Raw genomic sequence first — 12,124 nt, 5'->3', positions numbered from 1 at the left:
TCTCACAAACTAATTTACTAATTATGGCTCTGTAATTTCATTTTGTGTAAGAAATGTTAGCCTGCAGAGCATAGTGCAGCAAAAGTGGATTGTTTTCTCTTATACATTTCACACTATTCTATACATACTTGTTAATTGTTCGTGTGACTTATGCCACTTTCCTCTACAATAGAAAACCCAATTTGATCTCACTTTATGACATTGTAGAGCAGGGATTCCCATTGGTTGCGGTATTCTGTAGTTGTGTCCCTGAAAAGCTTATCAAAAAATATTAAACTAAGACCTAAATCTGAATGGCAAAATTGAGGCTAAAATAGCTGCTATCGTTCCAGCTTGGCTATTCTAGGCTAAGATTAGCCGTTGATATTTTATTTTCTAAGATTCGTTTTTTAGTTAATAAACCATATTTCTTAACCATGATCTAGGGTGGAACATGAGGAGTGAAATTGTATTTCATTGTTTTTTGACTGTGGCTGCTCTATTCCACATTTAGAATTGCTTCTATTTCGTATATGTGACAGTATTTACCTCATTACACCTCTCCTTAAAACTCAACCTGCTCAATTTTACCACTATTCTACCACTTGGACTGCATGTCCAATGGATGATAGTGTATATATACTGCTCAATTTTACCACTATTCTACCACTTGGACTGCAAGCCCAATGGGTGATACTATATACACTGCTCAATTTTACCACTATTCTACCACTTGGACTGCATGCCCAATGGATGATACTATATACACTGCTCAATTTTACCACTACTCTACCACTTGGACTGCATGTCCAATGGATGATAGTATACACACTGCTCAGTTTTACCACTATTCTACCACTTGGACTGCATGTCCAATGGATGATACTATATACACAGTTCTTGGTTAGGACTCTTCCAAAAGAAGCAAATCATCAGATTATAATATTTTATAGAAAAGGTACATTTACTAGAATTCAGTTCCATAATCTGAAGAAATCAGATTTGATCATTTATGGATGTAATTTCTTGATAAGTCATAAATTATCCAATAATATACATAAATTATTCAATAAGTAATGTGAAATTCACAAGTATGTTTTAGACCTGGGGTAGCCGACAGCCCTCCAGCTGTTGTAGAGCTGCCACACTAATATGATTTGGTTTTTGACTGTAAACCGTGTTAATCAGTGTCCTCTTCTATGTTTGGATATCTAGTACATATACATTGTCTCCTTATTTGGTGGACAGAAGGGGGCAGCAGTCAGAGAAAATATCCACTGAAATCACTAGTACAGACTTTACCTGACAGAGAATAGTCTGTACTTGTAATTCGCATGGCTGGTGTGTAGGATACATTGGGCATATCATGATCCTTGTCCTTCTGCCTCTGCCGGTACCACAGGAAGAGTCCTAGTAGAGTCATAATTATCAGCAATAAGATAATGACACCGATGATTGCTCCAGCTGAATGCCTCTCGGACCCATGTGCTGGACTTATTTTGGTGTAAGGATTTAATTCCTCCATCATTAGGGCAGCTGTGAGGAGAGAGGGACATGTTATAGAAATTCCCACCTTAAACTGATCAGGATCAGTGACGGAATGTTCGTGAAGGATTTGACTAACTGTAGTTCTGAAAGTATTAATCGTATGCTACTCATAATATAAAAAAATGCACACACTAGCATAATCCACATGTTATATGATATAACATTACACAAGACAAAAAAAAAATCTGACTCTGGGGAATGAAGACAATTTTTACCACATGGGCTGCAGCTAATATTGAAAAAGTTCTGCATGAAAATAATGTTGCTAACAAAGCAAAGTATTCTACAAACAAGTATATACTGAAATGTCTAGAGCAAACATAATTCACCCAAGGGTGCACTGCTAATATCACTCGAGGACTGGTGTCTGATTAAAAAAGCAGCAAAAAAAAATCAAAAGTCTTTTACCCCTGTCTCTCGCTGTTACATAGGTCTGATCTGTGTGTTTATGCAAGCTGTGCCCAAGGCCCCCAGCTGTCCTTTTGTATTGCAATCTACATCATAATCATAGAGAACATGGCTGATAAGTAATAAAGGGAGGTGTAGTTCAAGTAAGCAGTTTAAGAGCTGCAGTTTCACAACTTATGTTTTGCCTACAAATATATATATATATATTTCTTTATTTTATATTTATTAATGTAAGTGCCTAGCTGTAGGTTATCTTGAATATCTAAATTCTCACCCTGGTCACAACGAATGCCCTTGAATCCGGGGTTACAATAACAGGTCCCAGTTACATGGTCACAGGTCGCATTGTTCAAACACTCGCAAAGCTGACGGCAGCCATATCCAAATGTCCCTGGTGGGCACTCTAAAAATTTAAATGCATACAAAAGTTAGTTTCCACATTGTACAGTACAATTAAAAACAGAGGGGAATCGACTGTAAAGTGGATCATAAACTCTTTGTAACAGATATCATACTATATACTCTTTGTGATGGTCTGTAAACTGGATTCTACCAAAAAAATAAAGAATTAAAAAAAAAAAAAAACAGAGGGGATCATGGCTGGGCGAGTCTAGGTCATTTTGCCAGTTGATATCATGGTGAAGTGACACAAAATACAAATTAATTTGTGCAGCTTTTCATTTACTTCCCATATATGCATAATTAGTGCAATACCACTTATAAAGTATTTTAATATAGTGTTGATGTTCCTTTTCCAAAATCATGTTTTTTACAATAAAAAGGTTAAAACAAATACCCAAAATATAGGATGAAAACTCAAAGCCAAACCAGTCTTAAAATATTATGCTAATTCCAGTCCTTGTAACAAAAATATTCAAATTGGCTTAAACTATAATGAAAACCTTCAACCTAAAAAAAAAAAAAAAAATTACTTTAAAACAGCACAGACTTTATCAATAATCTCTCCTGTCTCCAAACATTGCACTTACCGTAATTTGAAAACGGTATTTAATAGAACAACCTTTGCATTTAATCAGACCTGTTTTTTTTTCAGTGGTTTCTTGTAAGCAGTGACTGAGACATAACAAGAATTCATGAACTTTTCTGTGTTAACAATACTTGTTTTTCTCTAATGCTGCATGGATTTATACATTTCTAAGCATGCTGCCAAGAAAGGAAAAAAAGGAGAGATGGAAGGAATGAGGTGTAATTTGCACATGACAAGCATTTAACCCTTGACAGTTTAAACCTGATCAACGTGTGTAAGGTGTTCTTAGATCTTTAAGCTGTTATATGAGAATATATGTGTCAATCTTTTCTCATGTACACCCACACCTATGAGTGGGATGGTCGATTGCTCCCTGGAGATACTAAGTAACTGTCAAGGGATATAGAATGGGGAAGGCATGAGATACACAGAACCAGATTGTGTAGATGATCTGATGCTATACATTTAACTGGATGACAGCTTACTACTTACTTTGCTCGCAGTGCTTTCCTGTGAATCCAGTTCTACATGTACACTGCCCAGTGATATGGTCACAGTCCGCTCCATTGTGGCAGAGGCAGACATTGGCACAATCCTTTCCATAAAAGGCAGATGGGCATCCTGAGAAATAGAACCACATCACAACCACTGCCTTCCACTGACGAGCTATGCAAAGTCTTATTAATGTGCCAACATTATAGAATTGTCAACATTTTTTAAGTGGATCGCCACTTTTCACACTGACAGGACCACTGTAGGGCTGCTCCCATCTTAAGGAATGCTCTGTCTTTTGTATCATCCTTCAGACTTTCATAAAACGTCAGTGATTTTTAAAATGTTTTATTTAGTTCTAATCATGTTTGAGCTTATTACAAGTGCTTGCCTGCTGTTTGGAGTAAGTTTTAACTCTACCATGCCATCTTAATCTGAGGTAAGGGGGAAGCCATCTCTGACATCCATATTATCTCCCTTTCCCATGAGTTACTGGAAGCATTTCTCAGCAGGCTCTTGATGCTCTACTCCAGGTCTAGACAACCTATGGCACGTGTGCCATGCACGGCTCTTGAGGTGTCTTTGCACGGCACTTAAGGCTGCTAGAGCCAAACAGGCCTATCAGGAGTCCCAGTAAAACTTCAGATACCTGCTAATACGAAAAGGTGGTGAAGGACAATCCTCAATTTACACATTGCAGCACGTTGAGGAAGTGATCTCAGATCACTTCATCCCAGCACTTGTGAATGGGAATCTACACTGGAGTAGAGCAGCCCGCAGCTGCTCTTGCAGCTTCTGTCCTTGACCTGTACCTGGCCAGCCTGGTACCCACTGGAACCCAGGGAAGCCACCCACACTGCTAGATATACAAAGAGGTACAGAATAACCCTCCTCTCATTGCAAAAACTTAACACCACTAACACATACATGCACACAACCCAACTTGCAGTGTCTCACATGCAATACCCCAAACAGCCCCACACATACACACACTACCAAACACACAATGCAACAAATCCATCCACACACAATTCCACAAGCAGCCCCCATACACAGCTCACATTCATAGGTATCATACACGATACCACAAACTACTCATGAACATATACAATATAATAGCTAATTTACGCACAAATACAACGATACAAAAGCAACTGTAGTATAAATAACACAGGCAGAATACGGCAACATGCACACCTCAATTTTAAAAAATAGGACCGGCACGCTACGGGACATAACAATCCTATTTCGGCACAGTGAGCTAAAAGATTGCCTACCTGCTCTACTCTCCTAGCACCATGACCTATAATGCACATGGCTAGCTATATTATTTAAACTGTGTAATCTTTCCAGAGACAATGTATAGTTTTCGAATTTCCAGTTCATAAGAAAGTGTGTCCCTACAACCTGTCTTGTATCAAACATCAATCCAACTATATCAGGGAGTCAGATAAAGAGACTACGAGATCAATCTATACCAAATGGCTTGACTTGTTTTGGAAAGCAAACCCTTGTAAAATTATCTATCTAATCTTAGACATAACTGTTAGCTTCTTTACTTTAAACCTTTTACAGTGCACAATATGACAGTACATGGGAATATCAGTAATGTTCCTAAGAAAAGACTGGGTTTATTGGAGTGTATTACTTTGCTCAAAGTAATGAATCAAATAATTGCAGTGGTATGACTTGCTTGTTTTACAAACCAAACATTGCTAAATGTATCTGATCCCAGCCATAACTGCTTGCGTGATTATGTATTTCAATGTGCAAAATTATGGTATGAGCTCATGTGTAAGTTATGTAAGAGGGAGTCGATGTGTATTTGTTGGCTGAGTAGGAATAAAGTACAATGTCATAAACCTTTCAGATCTCCTCTATCTTTGATAAGCATAGTAGTTTAAAGTGACAGGATATTTTTCTAGCTCAGGGTTAGTGAATGAAACAATCAATTGCGTCACAGCCCAGGGATTTTGAAGAAAAAGTCACCCAGAAGCATGAATGTACACTCAAGGGAAAATTAAATTAAACTTTTTTAAATGGCTAGGGATCATGGGTCTTGTAGAAACCTATGTGTAAGTTTATGCAAGTTAGTGAATCATGATAATCAGGAGATAAACTAAAGTAAAAAATGTAAGCAGAATAATCCCTTACAACACCTAAAATAGGTTACAGAGAATTCCGGGTCCTGTTACAAGCTGTAAATGCTGTTTTTCGAACACATTTTTTTCTTTTAAATATAAAACAACGGGATTATTTGTAGATCCTGCTTATACCTCTTATATATTTAAGTTTGTTTTTGTTTGATTCTAGTGAGTTATGATGTATGTGCACTAGATGTTATATCAAACATTATCTTTGACTTCCTACCAGTGTGCTTTGCATTCACTGTGACAAATTGCTCTGTAGACCACCAGAGGGCGGTAAATCATATCCAAAGTGTCATGTCTAACAGACACACAATGCACGCGTGTTGCTTGGTACTCTGGGCAGCATTTTTGGGAAACTCCTGGATCTTCAACTAATCTGGGCTTGGCTCTCAGCATGCACAGTCAGTTTTTCCCTTTAAAAGTTTGGCTTTTGGTATATACTTATATATTTAATTATGCTGACTTGTGCTTTCCACCTCTATTAACATTTTATCGAACAAAAAGAAGACATCAATTAAAAAAATATATATATATTGTGTATGTCTTAAAATCTTTGCATATGATAATGATGGAGGAGATGACAAATTAGCATTAATAGGAATTAGTATGAATAGGTTTAGGAGCTGAGCACACAGTTTTGATGTCACAGGATACTGAATGAGATAAGCAAATGTATAGGTCCACTTTACCTCAATATTGATCTAACATTCCATTGACACTTATCTACTACAGTACTTAATAAATCACTGCAAAACATAGATGGTCCACAAAGGGCAGATTAATAAGAGGGGACAAAAGGAAGATGGCCCAGTGTCCTGAGCAATTGTCAGGAAATACATAATAATGAGCCATTCTGGCACTGTATGTGTAGTGAAGAAACTGTTGCTCAGTTCTTTATGATAATGTGGAGTCTTTTGAGAAGTGAGTTACTCGTTAGAAGAATCTCAGTGGAAGACTGACATTGGAGGCAGATTACATCAATGCCGCCTGATTGATTGTCTTCAGGTTACCTTACACTGGCAGAGACAATTCAGAGTAGGCACCTTAAAATGTAGGTTAATTGGCTTGTTTGTCACATCTATTGGTTATTATATTTAACCATATTGATGGAGGATGTGGTAGTGTAGGGGGTTAACTATGAGATCTGCAAGCACTTGGCTCCATTGCTCTCTAACAGCATTTTTATATTGAGAATTACAAATCTGCAATTATATGTGATATATTGATTACTGTGGACTATGTAACTGTTGTAAAGTCCACTTTGCATCTGTATGGCATTGCTCTGTATTCTGCGTAGAATACAGGATACCAATATGATTATTTAATGAACTGTGTACTATTTCCCAGTCAATATCAGCAGGGGAAACAATAGATCCTGCATGAGGTAAAGAAAGGTGTTTTGATGTCGTGGCTGACAAGATTAACTGCAGCCACATTGTAAAAAGGAGTTAAGAAAATGCATCTCCATATTTCCTAATTACTAGCAGTTTTCATATTTACGTAATAATGCTTCCAATGTCATTGGTCATAAATTATAGGTTTATACATTACGTGCAGCAACCCTTTCAAACTGTGTATAACCAGTCATGTGCATTATATAAAGTTTTCTGTTTATCAAGAGGATTGCCTAGTAGCATCTACAGAGCCAAAAATGAGCCAATTCACTATTGGGCTACTCGCTAACTCACAAATCAAGCTCTTCGGTTTTAGGAGAAAGGGATAAGCTCCTGGCATATACAAACTACAAGACTCCGTTTACGCTCAGTTCACATTAACATGGAAAATGGAAGTTGTGAAGTCAGCTTGCACTGAACATTGAGTGTTTTTTTTTATACAGCAATTTCTAGACATGAAAACTAGTGAAACCTAGAAATATTTTTTTTCTGGTAAAATATTGTATAAACACATATATAGTAATTGTTAAAAATAAACATTTAATAAAATGTAAAGACTAGAAAAATCCATTAACCTTCGAAGGCACTGCATGGGAGCTTTAGAGGCTGAAGCTCTGAATCTAGGGCTGCTATATACTGGAGACTTTCTGGGTACACTGATTTGTTCAGGGTCATGCACCTATCCCATCTTTACCTGCTATGTCTTATAATCCGGTATATTCTCTTGTATCTGTCTACCCTGGTCACCACCAGTATCTCATAGTCTAGGTCTAACTGGCCTTTAATGCCATCTCTCCATGAGTGCCACCACTCCAATGAATCGTGGATGCATGGAGAGCAGGACTGTGCAGGTCTTCACCAGTGGTTGACAACTTGCCGTTGGTGATCTGGGGCACCTTATGTGATATAAACATTGTTCCAATAAAATGGGATGACTTGGCATGCACACACATACATATGCATGAAGTTTAAGGGAAATTCCACCCTAATGTGCCTTATTACGATCAGAGCAGACTGTGAAGGGTAGCTTTAACAAACTGTATAGTATCACATTGCTGATGTTAAACCATTCTTACTCTGTGTGCAAAACAGCCCTGTCCAGCCAGCTGTGCATTTACACTCTCCGTCATATGAGCTGCATTCTGCATCATTATGGCAGTTACAAGTGTGGATGCAGTCCGGACCCCAGAGGCCTGGAGGACATTCTGCAAAAATATAATAATAGCAATATTTAAAAGAAATACACAAACAAAATGTATTTGTTCTGCTGATAGAAAGGTAATGGGAATTGTATAAAGGTAACGTTTTAACCAGTTAAACAGCAATAGCCAGGATGAGCTAAGTTGGTGAAAGTTCTAATAATTATTTATAGCACTTGAAGCCATTTACAATTTAATCTTGTGTGATGCAAGTTAATAATAATAATAATATAAGTAAAAACGATTATGATGTATTATTTCAATGCTTAGAGCCCAGATAACACTAACTCTGGTTAATCATTGCGGATACTCCCAGAATGTCACTTCTGAAAAACGGAAAGATTAGGCCTGAAATGTAAGTCTTTCTTTCTTCTTCTTTCTTATTGCCATTTATATAGCGCCAACAGATTCCGTAGCGCTTTACAATATCATGAGAGGGGGGATTTAACTATAAATAGGACCATTACAAGAAAACTTACAGGAACGATAGGTTGAAGAGGACCCTGCTCAAACTAGCTCACAGTCTATAAGTAGGTAGATCCTGAGGATTGTAAATGTCAAATGTGCTTACCAGTTACAAAATACAATGAACCACAATGAAAAGGGAACTATATGGCTAGCAGCATATCCATTGCATATAATACTCAAATATAATTTTTTTTTTGCTGGGTTATTAGAAACATCAAGATTATTGGTGCTGCGAAAAGGGAGTAAGTATAAAGCAAAATGAAAATCTGTACACAAGTAATGTAATGTTTAAATATTTATGTGGATTTCAAATGATCAGCTGACAATGCAATAGTGTAGATTATTACAAAATCAGGCTAAATAAATATATTGTTAAATAAAAGTAATGCTATCCAGTAGGTACCACAGGCAAAAATAAAAAAGATTAATCCACAACCAGTAGCATAGTGAGGTCAGGGGCGGTTGTCTCTGTGGTGCGGTCTGTTGGGCAAGCTGTCCTGAACCCCTGCCAGGTATCAAAGAGCTGCCATATCGAAGCACGAGTACAGAGGCAGCCCCAGCCTTAGGCCAAATAGGCAACTGCCCAAAGCCTTGCTTGGTGAGCCAAGATAACTTGAGGTAAGAGATAACTCCCAAGACAACTGAAACTTTATCACTCATTACAATTCTTTATTGAATATCTTCTTTCTTTAGCCAAAACTGGCCAAATAAAAGCCATCATATCTCACAAAAATGCATAAAATAAGAGGCCCAATTTCATAAAATGTTCTGTGTGCACTAAGCATTCAAGGCAGGAAAAGGTTTCATAAAGGCCTTCTCATAACTTTCTTGCTCAGTGGGAGCACTGGGATTTGTTTTCTTGGCAACCAATAACAATGTTCTGACAAGCAGGCCTTACTTCTTGTGAAATTTGAATAGTATTGTGTATTGATGTAAATCTATACAAAGAAATATAATATAGCAAAGCAGAGAACACTCGCTTAACTTATAGCGATTTTCAAAACAATTGCTAGTTTATTTTTTTAAACAGCAATGGTATATAAGTATAGCTCATCCAAATTTCAGTACTATCCAGGACTTTTATCAAAACAAGTCAAGGCAATGAGTTGTACTTACATATCGTTTGCTGTTTAAGTAATACATTTGCAACTGTGCAATCTACTTTGCTACATTGTATCTCAGGCTAGAGACTGCCAATGGGTGAGAAATGCTGAGGAGACACGAGTAAGGCCTGCATCTGTTACATAGATATACAGATAAACAAAGAGGAGAACGCACTTAGTTTGACTATGTATTTTTTAACTTTTATTTTATCGAATTATGGAGAGTCTCGATTAATGACATGCTCAACACTTAGAACTTATTTTAGTTTAATTTCCAATATCAGAGACGGGACACCACTGAAAGTGTACATTTTACTGTCAATGCTCACCTACTGAGGCCTCATGCCTGGTCTCACAGAGTATAGCATTTATGCTAGTAATCAAGCTCTTTTGGAGCACAACCCCCCCCCCCCACCCCCCCCAGCATTTAATGAATATCAAATGGCATAACGGTTTCAATTGTGTCTCATGAAGTGCTCCTACTCTGGATTGTCAGAGCAAAGTTACATCAGTCAGCAAATAGCAATTTCGCACAACTTTGTTATGGTGCAAAATAAAAAAAATTAAAAAAACGACCTCTAGTAAATAGAGCAGTATGTGTTTAATAAATAAACTTGCTATAATAAAATGTACAATTGTAACTTACCGTCAGAGCAATCTGTGCCAATCCAGCCTGGGTAGCACTGGCATGACCCATCTATTGGGTTACAGGTAGCATTGTTACTACATGTGCAGATCTCAGTGCAGCTCCTTCCAAACCTTCCACTGGGACAAACTATGAGATGAGGGCAGAACACAAATGATATCATTACAATAACCACAATAAGGATAAGTAAACAGCAGTGTCTGCTATCTACTAAAAAATACATTAGCCAAACTGTCTTTTTTTTCTTCTTCAATTTTCCTTCCATTATACTGCGTTAATAATTATGCACACCCCATGTCTTTATTTATATTAATATTTAATAAGAGGCTGGTAAAAAAAAAATCTTTAACTGTATAAAATAAAAGAAGAGCAAAGCACGTTTGACTATAGTAAAAAAGAAAAATAATTGGTCCAAAATGTATGATGGCATTATTTGTTAACACTGTGTCTCAGGTTGGCCTTCGATGAATTATGTTTTTTAGCAAGAAATCTTTTTCAACATCACAAAATCAGGAGCACTTTGCAGTCTGGGCTCTGATTAGGATGATAGAAGGTAGGAAGCTGCAATTAATATAATTTAAAACATCAAAGAATACTTTTTTGTAGCTAAGAATAGAACTTGAAGTTCAGATTTTTCTTTATATAGCTAAAACAAAATAACAGACGGAAAGCAACACTTCACTGCCATGTTAGGGGTGTGGGTCATTGCTCCACTCTCCTCTCATTTTTACAGAGAGGTTTAAAAACATCAGAACGATGAGGTTTAGGGGACTCTAATAAATTGCTTGGATGAGGTGTTTCTGCATTATTCCCCGGCAATGAGGGGGAATGAAATGTATTATCACAAAACAGAATCCCACAAGAAAACATCAGAAAAATGCCATTGTGATAAAACCTTATCTTTGCACAGACAGTCCAATCACACAGACACCATAATCCGCTCACTGTGTGACAGGCACATCAGCATCCTTCCTCCCACTCACCGCCGCTCACGCTTTCTAAATCCTAGACACCTGGGCCCCCCACCCCATCTATCTGATAAGATTTCCCTCCCCAAGGAATATGTTTTTTTAAACTCTATTTTGATTTTGTCTCGTAAGGAAACAGTGATCTGGGTAATGAGGAGCTGGGCTGGTAGCAGTGATAAAGCTACATTTCAGTATCATCTTTATCAGTCAGCATCCTATCTGCATTTTGATACAACGAGAGTAGACACAACCACACAGGACAATCTGGAAAGTGAGCTGCACGTACAGTGCATTAGAGGGCTCATCACCTTCCCATTACTAAATCATTCTACTCTCCGACAACTCAATAATGGCCCTTCATGTGCTGCCTGCACAATTTGAGAGGCTGAGCCATATAAGTTTAGATATAAACTTTATCATTACCTAATTATTTTTTGTTCATACCCAGGGTTTAAATTCTTAAGGAACAATGACTAATGAAGAATAAATCCATCAAAACAAAACAGCCTTTTAAAAAATCCTACATCAACAATCTTACGATGCCCTACTCATTTAACATCAGCAAAGTTCTATAGAGCTGCAAACTCAAACAGTTTGCAGGACATTATTTATTAGCACATGATTTTCAGGCACAGACTGTGATCATAAGGGCTTATGAATGTGATAGTTAGGGGTTAAGGTGATCCCCTGTAATCTATTGGCTTATTGCATTACATGGTCTACGTGTGGCATCCTGAGTGGGGTAAATGAAGATATGAATTGTCATATTTGGAGTCCATAT

General features: G+C 37.4%; 1 protein-coding gene across 3 annotated transcripts in view; it reads right to left on the bottom strand.

Moving 5' to 3' along the window:
- MEGF11 (multiple EGF like domains 11) overlaps window positions 1-12,124 on the bottom strand; it is a 409,367-nt gene that overhangs the window by 33,215 nt on the left and 364,028 nt on the right. For all 3 annotated transcript variants that reach the window (XM_063448765.1, XM_063448767.1, XM_063448766.1), the window contains exons 16-20: window positions 10,376-10,504; window positions 8,036-8,164; window positions 3,416-3,544; window positions 2,210-2,338; window positions 1,282-1,515 (exon numbers count right to left, since the gene is read on the bottom strand). In XM_063448765.1, coding sequence (XP_063304835.1) covers window positions 1,282-1,515; window positions 2,210-2,338; window positions 3,416-3,544; window positions 8,036-8,164; window positions 10,376-10,504 — 750 coding nt within the window. The remainder of the gene's footprint in view (window positions 1-1,281; window positions 1,516-2,209; window positions 2,339-3,415; window positions 3,545-8,035; window positions 8,165-10,375; window positions 10,505-12,124) is intronic.

Source organism: Pelobates fuscus, chromosome 3 (genome assembly GCF_036172605.1).
Source record: "Pelobates fuscus isolate aPelFus1 chromosome 3, aPelFus1.pri, whole genome shotgun sequence".
NCBI classification, from domain to species: Eukaryota; Metazoa; Chordata; class Amphibia; order Anura; family Pelobatidae; genus Pelobates; species Pelobates fuscus.
This window is presented reverse-complemented; position numbering and strand designations above follow the sequence as displayed.